At 39.5% G+C, this 18,872-nt stretch overlaps 1 protein-coding gene across 1 annotated transcript in view; it reads right to left on the reverse strand.

Moving 5' to 3' along the window:
* Positions 1-4,857: 4,857 nt before the first annotated feature.
* ANKRD44 (ankyrin repeat domain 44) overlaps positions 4,858-18,872 on the reverse strand; it is a 127,637-nt gene continuing 113,622 nt past the window's right edge. The window contains exons 20-29 of the mRNA XM_053981821.1: positions 16,210-16,288; positions 15,025-15,142; positions 14,147-14,363; positions 13,383-13,470; positions 12,459-12,542; positions 11,073-11,218; positions 10,153-10,235; positions 8,915-8,997; positions 7,738-7,829; positions 4,858-5,572 (exon numbers count right to left, since the gene is read on the reverse strand). Of these exons, the coding sequence (XP_053837796.1) occupies positions 5,307-5,572; positions 7,738-7,829; positions 8,915-8,997; positions 10,153-10,235; positions 11,073-11,218; positions 12,459-12,542; positions 13,383-13,470; positions 14,147-14,363; positions 15,025-15,142; positions 16,210-16,288 (1,256 nt within the window). The 3' untranslated portion in view covers positions 4,858-5,306. The remainder of the gene's footprint in view (positions 5,573-7,737; positions 7,830-8,914; positions 8,998-10,152; positions 10,236-11,072; positions 11,219-12,458; positions 12,543-13,382; positions 13,471-14,146; positions 14,364-15,024; positions 15,143-16,209; positions 16,289-18,872) is intronic.

Below are 18,872 nucleotides of genomic sequence, written 5' to 3' on the forward strand. Positions count from 1 at the left end.
CGTAGAAGAGCGCTGCCAGCGCGGGCAGCCGGCGGCCCGCCCGCCCCATGGCGCCCCGCGGAGCGGAGCGCTGCTCCCCGCGCACACGGGCACGGCGGGGCGGGGCGGGGCGGGAGCGCCGCCGCCCGGGAGGCGGAGCGGGAGGGCGGCCGGGCCGGCGCCTCAACCTGGCCGCCGCCGGCGCCAGGGGGCGGCCGCCATGTTGGGGAGGTCGGGCGGCCGCCGGGCCGAGGGGCCCGCCCGCCATGTCGCGGCTCGCGGGGGAGGCGTGTCCGCCATGATGGGGAGGGCGCTGCGCCGGGACCGTGAGGGGGCGCGGCCGCTCGGCGCCGCAGCCTCCGGGGGCCCGGGGGCACAGCCAGCGCCGCCGGAGCGCAGCGCGGGGCCGGGCACCTTGCCGAAAACAAACCCGCACACCCCGCTGGGCACGGAGCTTGCCCCGGGGGCAGCGGTTCAGTGATAGACGTCCATAAAGCTGCAGGCACTCACCACCTGAAAAGCGCTGATGGGGATTTGGTTTTGTTTGTTTTTTGTTCCTTTTTGTGGGTTCTCTTTATTTGCTTTAATTCGGGTACTTTTAACACCTTACTATGGCTATCTTTAAGCTCTCTGGTGTCTTTCAGTCCCTATGGGACTGCTGCCCCAGCCGGCTGCAGGGCACACCCAGCAGTGCGGGTGGTGCTCACCAGGGAAAACAGTAAAATATTTAATGACTGAGCGGAAGAAAAAAAAAAAAATACTGCGGTGGTTTATTTTGTTCCCCCACCTTCCCCGAATCTACAGAGAAAGCAAAATCATCTTTCTAGCGCAAGGGGTATTTACATATGAGGGAAGTACGAAATAGTTGCATTTTCATCTTCACTGCTAAATACTTAAGCCTCCCCGGCTCCCCTAAAAGAAACAAAATTTACTCAGTTTTCCACTGTATTTGTACCATTTTTATTTGTAAAAATAACCATCTGAATGCATTGCAATAGTAGTTTACAGTTAGGGTTCTTTATTACATTAATACAGCATTCAGTAGTTTAAAAAGTTACTAAACTGTGCTTGAGAAGATTCAGGTTGAATTCCAAGTCATTCAATTAATTAATTTTTTTTTTCCTCATTTCATATGTGACATTTACCCAAATCCTTAAACTTCAATTTACAAAAGCAAACAATACCGACAAAACCCCACTGAAACCATCAAACAATGTTTTATATTGTTTATTACAAATGTTATGCAAAATATAACACTGGCACCAGATGCATATCACCATGGTTTGTAAAGATATATTGCACATGCTAAAGCATAAAATATAAGACAAAACCTACAAAACATAAGATATTGGCTTTAATATGTAGATCACTGCATAAGAAATGCATAAAATTACATTTTATACACACACTCAAGATTGTCACTAGTTTAAAACGCCCTTTCCTATAACACTGACCTAAGTTTACTTTTTGTGTAATAAGAAAGCATTTTCAGCACTGCGAAAATTATACATTATTCCTATAGAAATTTAGCATATTCATTTTCATTTCAATGCAGGTAGAACATATGAAAAGAAGAAACACTTTATACATTCAAAGAAGGTCTGAAATGAAAATTTACTGGTAATATATTGCTTTTATAACACTCAAATGAAAAAAAAAAAAAAAGACAAGTTTCACAAAACATTTCCATTATACACAAATATAAAAAGGCACTCTAATATTTCTTACATGACTAAGAATAAAAATCACAATTTTTTTTTAAATCATCCTCAAATACATAACCAAGTTTCTCAACAGTACAATGGATAAACAATTCATTTCATGTGTTTGTTCTAATTCAATAACCTGGCAGTTGTTGACTGCATAAAAGTACCAAACACATTATGGTGCCCTTTTAGTAGCGATGAACAGAAATCCCCTGAGCTATTTCACAGCTATTTCAGGCAGTCCGGAGGTTGTAACTCAGTATTTATGAGAGTGACTTGGGAGCCCATCCTGCTCTGGATTCCACCTGCAGCTGTGGTTAAAATACAGGATGAAACGATCCTGCCAATCCACCTGGGCAGGGAGCTGCCCCTGCCCAAGTGCCCTCTGCTGGGTGCAGACACAGAAGTTGTCCGTGTACTGTAAATGCAGGATCCAGGGTTAAGTGCAACGATTCTGTATGATTACTCTTGTAAGAAGTCCACAGAAAGGCAAGATTATTTACAAGAGTAACATTACTCGCATGCTTATATACCTGCCCTAAACTACACATTGATTTCTACATGTGATAAATTACAGATTAATGTGCTAGCATACAAAAAAAAAGGGATTCTGGTAACTCACATGAGATGTGGGGCAGGCCAACAGTGAGCACTTCTGAGTGTCTCTCGCTCATGGCAGCTTTCCTCCTAAATCCAGCACCCTCAAAACACGACCTGTGCAGTGCCCTGGAGGTGTGAGCACAGCGTTCGTGCCTGTGCTTTTTGGAATGCTGCATCCTGGCAGCATTGTAGGCTTTCGTGGGTAAAGGTTGGATTTGGCTCCTGGAAGGACCAGCGTGACTCAGAAATAAATCACCTCTGCTTTTGGGATGCACTAAGAGGCAGCAGCTGTCTCATTACAGTTACCAGTGTTACGAGGCATCGCAATTAGAAAATGGTTTGGTAACTGTATGGCAGCAGGTAAAAATACTGAAACTTTTAAAATGGCTGCTTCAAATAACATAACTTTTTATAACGAGGGCTGGTTTTCTCTTAATGAAGCACTGTCGTGTAGGATAGCATAATTTTCTGTATTTCAGGGTGAAACTTAAAACTAATCCTGCCAAGGAGCCTGCCTACATTTCTGCTTAAAATAAGATTAAAATGCTGATTCTGCTGTTAGACAGGTGGCAGCTATTTCCCATATGTTTGTTTTCAATGCCATCCTTCTACATTAAAAAAACCCCAAAATTTGGGATTACTATTCATTTTGGAACAGGCACCATTGACAATTTTAACAATTGATCTCTCCTCTTATTTTCAGTGTTTTAAGTAAGGTGGTTATTGCTATTCTGCAACTTTTAAAAGCAAAAATGCTGAGAAAAATCAATTAAAATTTATTTGGTGCTCTTTCTGAGGAGAAAATCAAGGTTTCAGGTTCTCTGTCATTCTACTGTAGAAACTACAGAGTTGAGAGAAAAGAAGGGTTTTTTTGTTGTAAACTTTGGAAAATTGCTAACGTTCAAGGAAAAAATGCTCAATTTTAGTAAGGCAAAATAAACTTAATATATAATTTTTTTTTCCTAATTAAAGAACTGAAATCTGCCAATAGATTTTCAACAATCCAGCAGAACAGGGCTAAAAACTGCAACTAAAATTCAAATCCTTACTTTTCCTTTACTCTGCCAAAAGCGAGCACCAAGGAAGCACATCTCACCCTCCCAGCACAGACACAGGCCTGAGACAAGCTGAGTGTGAATGACAGGAACAGGAACACCTGACTCCGTGCTCTGCCACCTTCTCTCCCCTCTCTGTCACAGCTGTGTGGGTTTTCCCACCTGTCTGGCAAGGGGCTGGATCCTTCTTAAGCTCTTAAAAAAAGGAAGGTGGTTTGCTTTCTGCTTTTTCCCAACACAGACAGTGGACCTTTGCATTCCATACAAGATGGGCACCCTCCCAGTGTGCATCCACCCTTCCTTTTGCTCCTCAGGCCCTCAGTCTTGCCAGATTCACATTTCATTTCAGTATGATGAATGCTAACTAGGAGAACAAGCCATAGTTATTTTTCCTGGGCATTTGTTCCATTTCAAATAAATAGAAACACATTTACATTAAAAGTATATGAACATATTCTTAAGTCTGGGAAAAAACCCACCTGTGGTCAACACATCATCAGTTAAAAATGTCAACTTGAAACCTATGTCATAAAATGCAAAATTCACCCAAGACTACTTTTACCTCAAAAGTTCATATTTTTATCATCTAGAAAAAACTACTTCATTATGTCACTCACATTTGAACAAAAAAATAAAAGTAGCAAAGTCTTCAATTGAATTACTGAAGCATTTTGGTCCTCTTGGTACGGCTGGTTAGTTCATGATAGTTTTTTGTTTGTGTTTTTTGTTTTTGTTTACAAAGTCTCATTCTTCCTTTTGTACATCTGTTGCAGAGGAGAATCGGGGTCCATTTGACCTAGAAACTTTGGCAGAAGGAGTAAACATATTCACAAAGTTGACACTGCTTTAAAAGCTGGTGACAAAAGGTTTTTTAGCATCTATCTCTGGTCCCCTACACGGTACACTGCTATGTTTCGGTGTTTGGTATTTCAACTTTTGGTGTAATGCTTTCATTGCTTTACCTTTGCTCTGTTAATCCAAACAACTGGCAAAAGTATTTTAAAATTCAATACTGTTTACAGTAAAAATAAATTATTTAACCATAGAAAAGGAAAAAAAGCGCCATTTAAGTTGGCAAATCATTATAAACTTTTCCGTACACCTTTGTCTACACCTGATTTCTCCCCCTCCTTCCCTTTTTTTCTGGTACTGGATTCATGATTAATGGCTCAGGTGACAGAAATTTCTAATGACCCTAATTCTGTAGTGCAAATAAACATTTGTGCTGAATTGAAAAAAAGTAAGGGCCAAGTGGTTAGCATTTTACAGAAGTTATGTTCATGGGAAAATATGGTGAGATGAGCAGAATTTGACCTTAAGAGTTAACAACTACATTTTTCTAATCGTGTACTGCAACTAAGAACTGTAAAAAGTGCCTTCTGTACGTTTAAGTGCTTAAAACAGGCAGAATGTAAAAGGTTTCATTTCCTGTAGAAAAGTAATACAGGCAGTTTTAAGATTACAACTTTACCTTTGGTTCATGTAAAAAAATTATCTGATTAACAGAGCCCCTGGAAGCAGGAAACAGACAAACATAGGAATGGGGTGATGCTTGAATCTGTGAAGGCTATGCTGGAAATAGGATTGTGCACTAAAGGTGCAGCTAAAACATGAAAGAACTCTTTACAAACAGTTCCCTGTTTATTTGTGCTGTCAAAAAGAAAAAAGGCATTTTCTCTTTTTCTACTTAAAATAAGAGGTAGACACTTTCCACAGGGGCACTTTGGGCCTAGAGAAAACATCAGGAAACTGAAAAGCTGCAGAAAGCTAATAGAAATATTTTCCAGGAAGTCCCTCTAATTTTGTTATTTAAAGGCTTGATTCTCATCAACACTACAAATCTTTCAATACCGACTTGTCAAGAATTACAGTTAAGGATATAACTGTGGGATTTAAGCTTTTTAAAAGGACAAAAATTAAAGCTGAAATGAAATAATAACGAAAAAAGTTTTCAAATACCAATAAGTCAAAATGTTTCAGAATCTGAATCATTTTCATTGTACCCATCCTCTGTTCCTATGTTATTACTCAGGGGCTTATCATAAGAGTTAATGCTACCCATAGCGGAGCCATCGCAGACGTGCGTCCTGCCCAAATTGTCTTTTTTAAAACAAGCGAAGTTGAAAGCCGTCACTGAACTGGAGGGAGAAAAAGGCATCATGGTAGCCAAAATGAGTGCCAGGCAGTCAGCCACGTCTTTGTTAGGAGCACAAGCCAGGGCTGGCGTATGACCTGGGCACAAATGCAGACAAGGCAATGGTTAGTACTGAGGGCACCTGGGGCACCCAGCATTCCTCAGGTACATGTCTAGGGACACCGTGGGGACACGGATGGGGTTACACATGCCAGGCGTGTTACTCACTCACACGGGACATGCCGGGAGAGACACTGGGGGCACTGCAGTCACCGGGACCACAACAAACACTGCTTGTGTGAAACCAGGCAGCAAACACTGCACCAGTTCAATCAAAGCACTCGCTAAACACAGTTCTACAGCACAGACAGCATGGCCAATACAGAACACAGGGACTACAGCAACAGGGACAGAAACTGGCATCGGTTTCTGTGTGTATGAACGAGTCTCATTCTGAGAACAACTTTCATTAAACATGAAACATATTAGTTTTAAAAGTTTTGATTTAATAAGCAAACAATTTTAAAGACTGATCAGTTGAGTATCTACTCAACTGGGCAAGTAGTTTATTTAGGAATTAAATTGTAAAATAATTAGACCAGTGCAGGGGGTACATGGATAGCAAGTGTGACTGGATGTTTAGTTACCCAACTAAACATGGATGTTTAGTTACCCAAATGTACATTGTGTTAGAAGAATATTAGCTGTATTCAGCAAGCATGGCATACATTTCAAATACAGAGCTAATATGACTCCAGTGTCAGTCAAACAAAGGACTGGGGTGCTATTAGAAGCTTGTCTTCACTGCAGTTTCACTTGGGTCCTGTCCAAGCACTGCCCTAAAGCAGCTCTTCATGTACATGAGCCCTGGAAGCCAGTGTGCTCATTACACTTACTGTCTGTACATTTTACATGCTGCTGTGCAGAACTCCAGCCCTTTCCAACAAATCCTCCTTTTATGCTAAGAGCTGAAAAATTCTTTTGCAGATGGTTAAATCTTCAGCACTGCAGCAATTGTAATGCGAGGCAGTGGCCACTTCTGGTACCTACTGCCTCAAGGAAGCCAAGATCTGCAGCACAGATGAACTTAGTAGGCAAAAAGTGAATACAGTTTTGTTGCAAAATACCCATATTTAAGCACTGATTGCAGTCAGTGCATTTCCTCTTCCATGTTAGTTCCGTGTGTTCCAAGTGTTAATATTCTTTAGATCTGTAAGTATGCTAGGATTCTACTTGAACATCTCCCTTTTAAAATGTGCATGCTGTTCCTAGAAAAACTAAATGTGTATAAAACTTACACTTAATTTTCCTTTGTTACATACAAATTAGCTGGACCTGTATGTACTATTTTAAGGATCAATTCTGTAGTTAAAAGATAGTCTGGTTCATTTTTCTGTCCTCTATCTCTAAAGTGAGGGTAGGGTCAGATGACTTCAGTGGAACTCATTCATGCAAGTATAGCTAAGTAGCATTTGGCTTATAGTAAATACCACTCAGTTCTTTTCATCTACAGATCTCAAATGTCTTGCAGTGATGGGTGAGTAGTTACTTTATTTACTGTTACTTTACAGATATGGAAAGATGGAGGTACCAAATTGTTACATTAATGCCATGAAGTTAGTATTGTAAGAAAGACCAACTTATTTCAGGAAGATATTTTTTAAAACTATAATTGTAGAATCACATCCCTCTCTGGTTCCTTATTATTTTTAGGGAAGGACTTCATTGAAGCCTGAAATAAAATTATTTAATTCAGTAACCAATTATGTATTTTTATGAGACAACTAATTTAATTGCATCTTGGTCAGATAATTGGCAAGCAGAAGGTTTGATCTCAGAATGAGCTGGGACACACTCAAACATATGTTGATGGTTTTCTTCCTACCCATTAAAACATGCGCTGATTGAATGCAAATTCCTTAATTCTTCTGCAAGGCGTCAGAATTATCCGGTGCCACTTGCATGTTTAGGAAATTCAAGTTACCACTGCACTCAGGCATTAAAAAAGACTAGCTGTTGACAGTACATGCAAAATGAACAGTAAAAGGGACCACTGTGATGTTTAAAGTAGATTGTTATACTAAAGAAAGTGTATCTTTTAATCTTTTTTTTTAATAGGTACTCACACAACTCATTGTCTGTTCTTGGAAGGATAAAAGCATCAGTGAAGTCTATCATCACCTTTTAAGTCTATTGCTTCGGTCTGTTGTAAAATTACCTGTTGGGTCCTACTGAAGACTGTCAAAGTGTATCATTCACTTACCATTTTCATCTACTGCCAAGACACAGGCCCCTTTAGCCAGCAACTCTTCAACCACCATCTTTAGGCCATTTCGTGCAGCAATATGAAGCGGTCTACCAAAAACATAACAACTAAATTCAACTTCGGTTTACAACAGATTTTCTAAACAGAGTTAGACAATGCTTAAAGCATACCCAGCATCTGAAAGAGAATGGTTTCCTTCCTTGGACCATTAGAATTTTATCGTAGACACTAGATTTTATTGCAGCCTTTGAAATAATTGTCATGTTCCACATCTATAAAACAAGAATTTTTTTTGTGCAAGCACATAAAGATTGCTTAATACTTTCCAGCTTAAAGACTTTCTTTAAAAGGTTCTCATTTTTGCACTGTTTGCAGCACACAATTGATGTTTAAAAGGAAAACGAATCCAAGACTGAAGAGATGCCTGTGTTCTGTCCTTAATTCTGGCTGCTACAGGCTGCTCAATATCATTGTATTGCCTTTTATCCTTGAATACTCAATTGCTAATCTCTGTTACTGCAGAGCAGCTGGAAATTAAAAATAGACATTGGTTTGCTCTTTTCCTGGCCCAACACCCAATGCTCCAGTTTGGAGACAGCTAGCAGGACAGGAAAAACATTTTCATGTTGGAAGAGGGTGGAAAAAGGGCTAAGATGGAATAAATTCTTCTGCAAGCTCTAGGTGATCTGCCACCTGAACTCATGGTTGAATCTCCTATGGTGGGATTCCCCCATGCCAACTAACACTTGCAGCTGATAACATATACTATGGACAGAAGTTCCACATAAAACATCACCTAAAAAACCTTCTGAGAATGAAACGTACCACCTTAAGTCTAAGTCTAAATAAATTATTTAAACCTAGGGTGAAGCTCAAAAAGCTATAAAATGCTAGATGTGTACTTACACATCCACATGATTAATAGACATTTTGACATAGTCTTCAAATAAATTACCTCATATAATTTTTCCACCAGATCATGCATAGACATGGCACCAACAGAATCAAAATTAAAAGTGAGAATGCAATACAATTTGGGTCTTTTTCAAGGGAAAGCATTCCAAAAAAACAGAAATTAACTTTACTGTTCTATAAAGTAATCTGAGACATGAATTTGAAATGGTAAACTGGAATATTCTGGTAAATGAACTTGAGAGGATCAGGCTATACTTACGTCTGCAATGCATTATTTTTTGCATTAATAAGGCTCTGTTCTTGGATCTTGTCAAGTATTAACAAGGCACATTTTTCATGACCCTGTAGTCAGGAAAAAAACCAAAAGTGTTAATTTGCTGAGGAGTTTGAAATTGAGGCAAAAGAAATGTTTCATAATAAAAGAGAAATTTAATAACTCAACTTGAAATACAAAAGACGCTGCTCAGTAAGCCTGCGTAGAAGGTGAACTAAGCGAGTCTTAAAATACAATTTGTGAACCATCATTGCTGGGATGTTTTAGCACATTTAGAAATGTAGACATTCACCTGTCTTTCAACCCTGCATTAATTAAATATGAATTCACTTCCTCAGCTTTCAGAGAATGCTGTGTTTTCTCGAGTGAACGTTCAGTGGAGGATTTATCAGAACTACACAGTGACAGAGAATGCTTTCATCTCAGAAACGAATACCACACTTTGTGGGTCTTTAAATGCCTTTCTGTATTATTAATAAGCTGCTAGAAAACCTTTTCAGTGTCAGAGAGCTCTTAACAATGGAGCTTTGGGAATAATACAGATCTGGGCCTTATTTCTGATCCTGTTTCTGCACCACAAGTTGCAGATGCTGAGCCTACAGTCCTGGCAGGGGAACAGCTGCCTGAAGGACCTTGAGAATTCGGCAAGGCTCATATGTCTGCAGAAACTGGAGTAATATGATCACACTGGAATCCAATCTGTGGATAGGAGCAAAAGAAAAGGCCCAGGAAAGGGAATCCTCTGTGCATTTTTTCTTGCAGAAATAACAGTAGAAATTAGAATTAAGAGGAAGAAGGCTTAGGAAGAGACACCATCACCCATCTAATCAATACCTCTGGTTTCACTCCTGTTTTGTTAAGGGAAAATTTTGGTCTCCTTTCACAGGAATTGGAGATAAAGAAAAAATAATTTTATTTTTCTTTGTTATTGAACCTGTTAAGCTGTTTTACAGTGAGATTATCTGGTAAAACCTTAAAGGGTTTCCTTTACTTCTCTTAGTGTCATTTACTTATGTTTCAGCTGTTATAAAAGCCATCCCTATTTCTCAGTGTACAATACTTTAAAACAGACAAGAGAAAAAGCTTGGAACAACTTTCCCTTCCTCACCTCCTCAACTGTGACCACCACATTTCCACTGCAGAAAAAAACTTGGGAGCATAAACACACACATACATTCATATGGACTGATGAGACTAAAAGCACAGAGAGGTCTTCGACTTACTTTACTGCTAGCCAAGTGCAAAGATGTATTCAACTCCTTGTCTTTTAATGTCAGGTCAGCCTTGGCAATGTTCACCAAAAAGTCTGAGGTTTAGAGCAGAAATCAATGAACAAACCCAATGGGCAGATGAACATGTCAAAAGAGAGGAAAAAATTACTATTTCAATATACATGTGCATAGAGGCTAATCAATTAAGTCTTTATATGATGTAAGCCTTATAATAATGAAATTAGTGAATGAAAACAGACTAATCTTGTGCAGTTAATCAACAAGCAAATGCAGAGCTAACAGCTTGTTTGTGGTGCCCCAAACTGTTCAACATATATCGATCTTAATTTATTGATGAACTTCCCTATTTGCAGATCAGCAATTTTTGCCTGAATCACCTCTGCCTCAGAATGGCTGTAAGTCCTGCTTTGAGAGGACTAAGGGGATATAAAGAACTTGGGGTGCAGTCTGTGCTGTTGAAGCTAGAGAAAGGGAATTCTGCAAAGCCCATAAGGTCCCCAGTCTGTGTGCCTGTGGCACGTAGTCTAGCCTGGAAAAAGCAGCTGCTGAGAGCTGCTTTTTCAAGAATGAGGCTTCCTATAAAACAGGGCAGGAAAAGCTTACATAATCTTTTTCACATATGCAGCTTTACTGCTCCTCAAAATCAAGGAAGTAAACAGGAGAATAGAATTACTACTGCCCTCGTGCTCTTTACAGTGTGCTCTTGGGAGGAAGAAAGACTCAAATTTGTTATTGCAAATGTTCACCAAGACTGCAGAGAAGTACTGTTTTCTAACGGATGAAAAGCTATCTTCCTGCAGAAAGATATTATCCACACAATCAGTTTTCCTTGCTCAGTCTTCCCAGGATGCCAGGATTACCCTGTGGGGCAGAAGTGCAGGAGCAGAGGGCAGGGGCAGGGCTGCACTCACCGACGGCACCCACGTGCCCGCTGTGCGCTGCCATCATGAGCGGCGTCCTGCCCGCGCGGTCGGCCGCGTTCACCTGCGCGCTGTGGCTCAGCAGCAGCTGCAGGCACTCCACATGGTCTGCGAAGGCTGCGGCGTGCAGGGGCGTCCTGGGGGAGCAACACCCACACAGCTCTGCTAAAGAGGGGCAAGATCCCCACCTCCCCAGAAACCTCCAAGTGCAAGAGATTTTAGGGCTTTTTCCTATCAAATTCAAGTTATCACTATAAGAAGGTTGTAGTAGCAGCAGCTGAAGTAAGTTAAATAATATTTCCAGCCTCCAAAGGTGGATATGATAGTATGGAGATACGACACTGTGAAGAATCTTGTATTAGCTGCCTATTTATTTTAACAGAGCATATTGTGTAACATGAAAAGCAGCACCATCCCTTGTCCTTATTAACCTGATTTTACCTTTTTTTTTTTAGCAAGCCTCAGTTGGGAAGAACTATGAGAAAAGAACCGATCCATTATTTAATAAAAATAAAATATTTTGAATTGTAGTCAGAGGTACTGCAGCAACAAGCCACAATTAACTGCAGTACTATAAAAGGCAGAAGGAATTCAATCCACTTTGAAGGTTATCAGTTTCTACAAGACATAGACATTGGAATTCATTCACTGTGGCTCTTTGGCATTTTGGGTTGGAAGGGTGACTACTAGAGATGAAAGATAGCTGGTACACAGCCCAGCTCACTGCTGCTTGTTTTGCTTATCAGCAAAGGTGAGGTGCTCTTACCCTCACAGAATAATGTAATCACTGTTACTGAGGGTATTAAATTTATTTTAATCAAATAAAACAATAAGTGTTCAGTTTTTAGAATTTCAGCGTTTTTAATTAAATATATACATATATGGTGAGGAGATTCTCAATGTGACAAACGAAGGATTGGGCTGAATGACCATCTCTTGCTGTATTAGTTTTCTTTTGCTGCATAGATATTCTCAGTTGTGTGCCCTGAGAATACCAACATAATATGGAAACTATTAATGAAATACTTTTCTGTATGTACATAGTATCCTTCCATTTAGCAATGATAAATGTGTTTAAACATTTAACAAAGAAAACAGGTCCAGGGAAACAGTCTATAGCCATAGCTGTTCTAAAGAAACAAAATACAATTACTTTTATATTTTTTTCATATGCACTCTGACATTGAATACTTCATATTCTTGCTTCAAGTGAGGCACCTTTTACCAGTGCTGTGGTGTAAACTGCTGTCTGAAAGAGTCAGCATGACAAGTCTTAGCTCAACCATAACAGATAAGGATTAGTGCCAGAGGTTCAGAAAGAACTATGAAAAATACCAAATGGAGTCATGAGATGCAGTTTGTTCAAGGAACTATTACCTTCCTTTGTCATCTTCACAATTGACAATGCTGGCATCTATGGCTCCGATGAGTAGTGATGCACAGTTTTCATGATCATTGATTCTGCCAAAGAAAATACATTTTTAAAAGGCATGTCTACATATTTTTCCACTTTCCAATACTTGACTTCCCATTAATATTTCTTAGTGGTTATTTCCAAGTTACCCTAATATGCCTTTGTCTTAATGCTTTTAGTCACACTTCTGCATATCCATCATCTCTCCATTTAACCAAACTGCATCTGCTATGATGAATTTCAGTCTCTAAAGCAAAGCTGATCCTTAATTCATTATGCACAAAGGTAATTTCAAAGTCCAGAACAAAGCTAAGATTAAAACCTTAATATCTTAAAATCCTTAGTCTGTATGTCAAACACACATGGGCCTGGAAAGAACTCAGTCATAGACACTTACATGAAAAGATATTTATATGTTTAAGGTACTGAAACCCACATCTCTTCCAACTCACACATTTAGTACTTTGATTTGATTGTTGTGTTCAATTATGACTTTTTCTGGGGTTTGCTAATTTGTCTCATTTCTTTATGAATATGAACAGTATTTAGTAACAGTAATGGACACATAGTATAGCTAACACACTTCCACATTGGATTAAAAGCTATTTTAATTTTAAATTTGCACACATGTTTAAATTGCACACATTCTAATAGGCTTGAGAATTGCATACTCATTTAAAATAATATGAATACTGAAATTAGTTTCAAAGCTATTACTAGAAATTCTGATTTAAAGTAATATGTTTCAGCCACAAAGAATTTTATTTCAAGTGATCAGCTTTAAAATCATTGCTCATGCAAATAATTCCCAAAAAAGCTTGCTTTATTCTCATTCTGCACACATATCCTAAAGCAACATGCAGTTGTTACTGGAGATTTCTACTTACACAGCACAGTGCAATGGAGAGAAGCTATTACCATCAAACTTGTGGAAAAGTTTTTGTTCCAATAGTACCTCTATGCAGTTTTCATGACCTGTGAGAGAGCAGATATTTCACCGTGTTGCACAAAGCAGGTACTTCACTTAATTCATACTTGGCTTATACAGGTTGGAATCTAACACTTTGGAGTTCAAAATTGGACATGATGTGTATATAAGCTCTTATGTGATAAATCAGAGGATTTTTAAAATTTTATGGCAGCAGCTAGAGAGATCTGGGCTAATATTAGCATTTATTGAGAAAAAAAGGAAAGAAAATAAGTTTTTTTTTAATGTGATGTCATGTATGTTGCATTACATCCAAAGTTTAAATGTCAATACTGAGAAGCTTTGTCCTTATATTAAGCAACAAGTTCAGATTATCCAGTTTGGAATAATCAGTTCAGAATATCCACCTATTCACATGGTCTCTTGCACCAAGAGCTCAAAGGAGCATTCCTGGTCACAGAAATGAATTTCAGCATGGACATGAATAAAACCAGAATTTCATCCTGGCTTCTTGTGACTTGGAGCAAATGAGCTGGAAAGTGCCTGGGAGGTACCGCTGGAATTTCCCTGGCCTCTGAAGGATGACTGAAGGATGTACATAGCGAACGCTAACTACAGACAGCACACAGGGATAATCTGCCTCTTCATTTCAAGCTCCTCCACCACGTTTCCCCACTGCTGAAGCCACCCTTGACCTGGGCAGTAGCCCCGGGAGAGCCTTACCATTGTAAGAAGCCCAGTGCAGGGGTGTGTAGCCCTGGTTGTCCTTCAGGCTGCAGTCCTCCTCGGAAAGTGCCACCTGCAGTAACTCGCTCAGCCACGTGGCGTGACCCCGAGCTGCTGCAAAGTGCAGAGGTGTCCTGCCTCTGGCATCTTTACACAAAATAGAGACTTCTTTCTCTAACAGCATCTGAACACATTCTTCATGCCCAGTCATGATCTGATAACAAAGAAATGAGTAAAGAGGTTAATGTAACACAGATTCTTGCCCTGGAAATGTGGAATGTGATTGATGCCTGTGAACATGAAATGGTGTGGATGGAATTCAGCAGGCAGAGATGAGAGCCCTTTTGCTCACCTGCTGAACTGCTCACTGCAATTATCATAAAGTTCTGTATAAATATCATCCCTTGCATCCACACTGGGTAAGAAGCTAGACTTAGTTAGGAAAGTCTAGCTTAGTCAAGCTGGACTGGAAAAGATTAGACCTGCCTCAAGTTTCACTGCCTCTAGAAAAAACTTACAGGACATACTTGCACCATTCCAAGAAAAATGAAAGTAACTACTGGCCAATTCTTTCAAAGAAATTATTTTCAGAATTCTTAAGCTGGTCAGTTACAAGAATAATGATGGCTATTATAAAGTGTCTAGAGGGGAAAAAAAGTGGTCTAATAATTATTTTGCCTCATTAATTAATGCAAATGTGAAATAAAAGCAAATAATTACTAAGAGCAGATGTGTCTTGCTTTGTATCTCATTGATTATGCTTGGTCATGTTTCCAGTCATTTACAGTGTTCTCTAGATTTAAATATCCCTGTACTTATAAGTGAGTTGTAGTCACAGCAAAACAAATAATAAAGGATTATAAAAATTAAGTCACCCCTCGATGTAAAGCTGTGCATCCCAGGAGATCAGCTGCATCTACAGATGCTTCTTTTTCAAGTAATAAAGAAACAGCATCGATGTGCCCGTATGCCACTGCAAGCATTAGTGGAGTTCTAGGGAAAAAAAAAGAAAACCAGAGCAGTCATAGCTATAAAATGGCATGCTATTTGTTCCTGCTAACTTCCACAGAGAAATCAGGCAGCTCTGCATTTCTTGCCACTCCTACCCATGAACCCCGTTCTTTCCCCCATACTCGTATACGACACCTGAATGAAGACCTTTTGTATGACATTATTAAGATGTTTAACAACCGACTGCCACGACTGAAATAGTAACAAACCCACTTGTTAGCAGTTTACAGAGCAACACCATTCAAGACAATCTGTTCTCTCAATATCCTACAATTACTGTCACCTCCAGTGACACACGAGTTTTACAATCCCGAGTCTTGTGAATGCATGTCCTTGCTAGTTACCAAGATGACAATGACCCAAAGTATTTCTTTTGCAAATGCTGTACATTTGCTTAAAGGGGATGAAGGGACAAGAGGAAAATATTCAAGCTAAAATTTAGACTAACATATCTTTCATTTGTTTCTGAAAGAGATCTATTCTCCATCTCTTTTTAGACAGACTAATACTATTTAAAATTAAATGTGCAGACATTATATGTACAACATTATATGTTCCAGACACTGCAAATGAGTTTCTTAAACCATTCACATTTTCACTTTAAAAATATATCTTATTCTCCCTCTATAACTGCCATTTAAGAAGAAGTAAAGTTTTTGTAGGAACATCTCAGATGCATGTGTCACCTCAAATAAACACTGTGTCCTACTGCACCAATCTAGTGTACCAAATAAACCCTAGAATAGCAATGTTTTAGAAAGAAGAAGACTTTATAGAAACATCTCAGGAGCCTGTTCATTTTTTATTGAATCTGGCCTTCAACATCTATAAAAGACTGTTTAAAGTATGAAGCAGAGGCTAAGATTAATGATTAGTCCTTTCCACATGGCTTACATCAACTGAATGTGTATTTTGTAATCTCTGCCAAGTTCTATGAGGAGAAGTGCAGGAAATACAGTATTTCAAATAAATACTTTTTTGTGAGAAATATGAGATGCTATTTGAATTACAGAGCTGAAAAAAAAAAAAAGCCCACGAAGAAAACTTACTGTCCTTTGGCGTCTGTCACATCAGGGTTGTCTGTGACTTCCAGCAACAACCGTAAACAAGGTGTATGGCCATTAATGACTATAAAAGAAAAAAAACTATGTTTAATTTCAGATACTTTTCCACCGGAATGCTTAGGGATCAGAAATGTCCTTATAAACAAGGAAAATACTCCACCATATAAGAGATCAACATTCCCCCAAATTTCATTAAACTTGTGCCAGTGGAATGGTGAGCTGTTTTTTCCTTGACCTCATGAAGATGAGGATTAGTTCTCTTAGATACAAAAATCCCAAATGAGTAAAACAGAAATTGTGATATTCACTACTAAGAAGATTTCTATTAAAGCAGACAGCATTTCAAAATCCCACAGACTGAGCAGGCAGGCAAGGCTTTCTGCGCTCAGGGTTGGAACACAGTAGGAAGTACATTGTCAAGGCTCCTTAATTTTATGTGCACTGTACAAGTGAGTACTTCAGTGCTGCTATGAAAAAAAAATCTGCAAAGAATGACCAATGATATAAATGTCATATTCATAAAAGCACATAACACCAGAGACTAAAATTCCCTTTGAGTTTATCCATTTTATCAAAAATAAGACTTATCAAAAACATTTGGGTTTAGTAGTGTTTGGGGTTTTGGGGTTTTTGCTAGGGGGGATATTTTCGGGGTTGTTTTGGGATTTTTTATGTAACCCATTGCTGCTAGGAAACAGCTTTGAGTCACTACATTCTGTAGGGCCTGACACTGAACCCCATCTGTGTTGTTAGCTGGCTTTAAGGCTTCAGACTTTCATGGGATGAAGAGACAGATATTTTTTTTCTTTGAAAAACAATTCCTGTGCTCAGTAGATATACATTGTGTTCTTATTACAGCAAGTCATGCATTCACACTGCCTACACCCTGTGGGCTGAGGCAAAACCCTTGGACACCACCTATGTCACATCATGCTGGCAGAGAAACCTGTGCACATCATCACATATAAATTACTCATCCAAAAATAATCTTAGTTAATTTACCCAGAAAAATAAAAGGCATTTTTAGTTATTTACCACTAAGTAATGATATATACATAACATGTAAACAGTTCTGCAGGGCTGGTGATTCACTAGCTTGTGGGGGGCGGGGGACAAAGGTCTGTTCTCCCAGCAGGAGGAAAAGAAATCATAACTTGTTCACAAAGATATGTGAAAATTATTTTGGTAAACAAGTTTTAGAACAGATACTCCCAGAAACTCCTAGGAGCTGACCCAGTGATTGCTAAGCATTACAGACCCTGCAGGGAACGTTAGTTTTGCCAACAGACCCACAGTGCTAACACTAGGGGAACATTTGCAATGGATTCCCCAGGCTAGCCAGAGGAGAGGCTGCTGGTAATAAAATTACACAGGAAACATATCATTTAGGTGAAGGAAATTTGCCGTGTTATGAGGCCAGAGGAAGTCTATTACTTCATGGGGACAGACAGAAAAAAGAAACACTTCATTAGGTGAGTTCTCAAGTCACAAATCCCTTTACTGACACAAACGTGCAGAATTCTGTCGTCTGATCCACCGCTTGAGGCCTCCTGAGCTCAGTGTTCAGCAACTGTGCCGGTGTCATTAGAAAGAATGAGGGCACACAAGTTTAAGGGGATGGGCACACCTTGCCTTGTTTCTTCCCAGTGCACAGCGCTGCACGTACAAGTGCTCACTTTGGTGCGTGCAAATGCACACTGGCACTCAAGGGAATCATTCAGCAACAATTCTGGTTGATTTCTCAACAGGCACCACCTGACCTCCCACACTCGCAGCACAGAGACTGAGCAGCAGCAGCCGCAGGCGACTCCCAGCAGGCGGCACCAGCCTTGCTCACACACTGCTCACCATAGCGCTTCCTTAGGAGCGGCAGCAGGGAACGGGCACGCTGCAAGGGCATGTCTAGAGCAGGTGGTGGTAAGAGCTTTACTCCAGAGATCATTCCACAGAACTCTACAGAGCTTTTGAGTGGAAGGTTCTAAACCCGACTTAATGAATATTTACCCGAAGTGCACTTAACGCACATTTGAAAGCTTTCAAATTCATGACAGTGGTGAATTTCCTTTACTAAAGAGCTCAAATACTCAACCCATCTGTGCACTACTTTCCATTCTGCTCAAGGTACATGTTCCCTTTTGTGTCTTATTCCTGGGTAGGATTTTTTCGCCTTTTTTCTTGGTTGGGTTTTTTGTATATGTGTTTGTTTGTTTTTAAGACATATCTATCTGACGTATTTTGCTTCACTGCAAATTTGAAGAACAATTCATTTGCACTCCTGGGAATGTTTTTTAGTCTGAGAAGCAAAAAGCATAATGGACCAGAAAAGTCTGAAATGAATCTTCTTACTGGTTTCACATGGAAGGCACTCAATACTATAGTGAAGGAGGTGATTAAAAAACAAAAGGGGGCAGGAGGAACACAATCTGAATTTATATGAAGGTAAGAAAAGTGTGTATTAGAATAACATCTTCTATTCAACAAATTTACTCCATTTACTCAACAGATTTATTCAACAGATTAGTATTTTAAGTCAGAGCTGTTAACAAAAGTATGGCTTTGTTACCATTGGCTTTTCTCAGTACTGAAGAACCTTTACAGTTCAGTTGTGACAACTGGAAACTCACGTCACTATAACCACTTTTTAAAAT

Source organism: Vidua macroura, chromosome 7, assembly GCF_024509145.1.
Source record: "Vidua macroura isolate BioBank_ID:100142 chromosome 7, ASM2450914v1, whole genome shotgun sequence".
Classification (NCBI taxonomy): domain Eukaryota; kingdom Metazoa; phylum Chordata; class Aves; order Passeriformes; family Viduidae; genus Vidua; species Vidua macroura.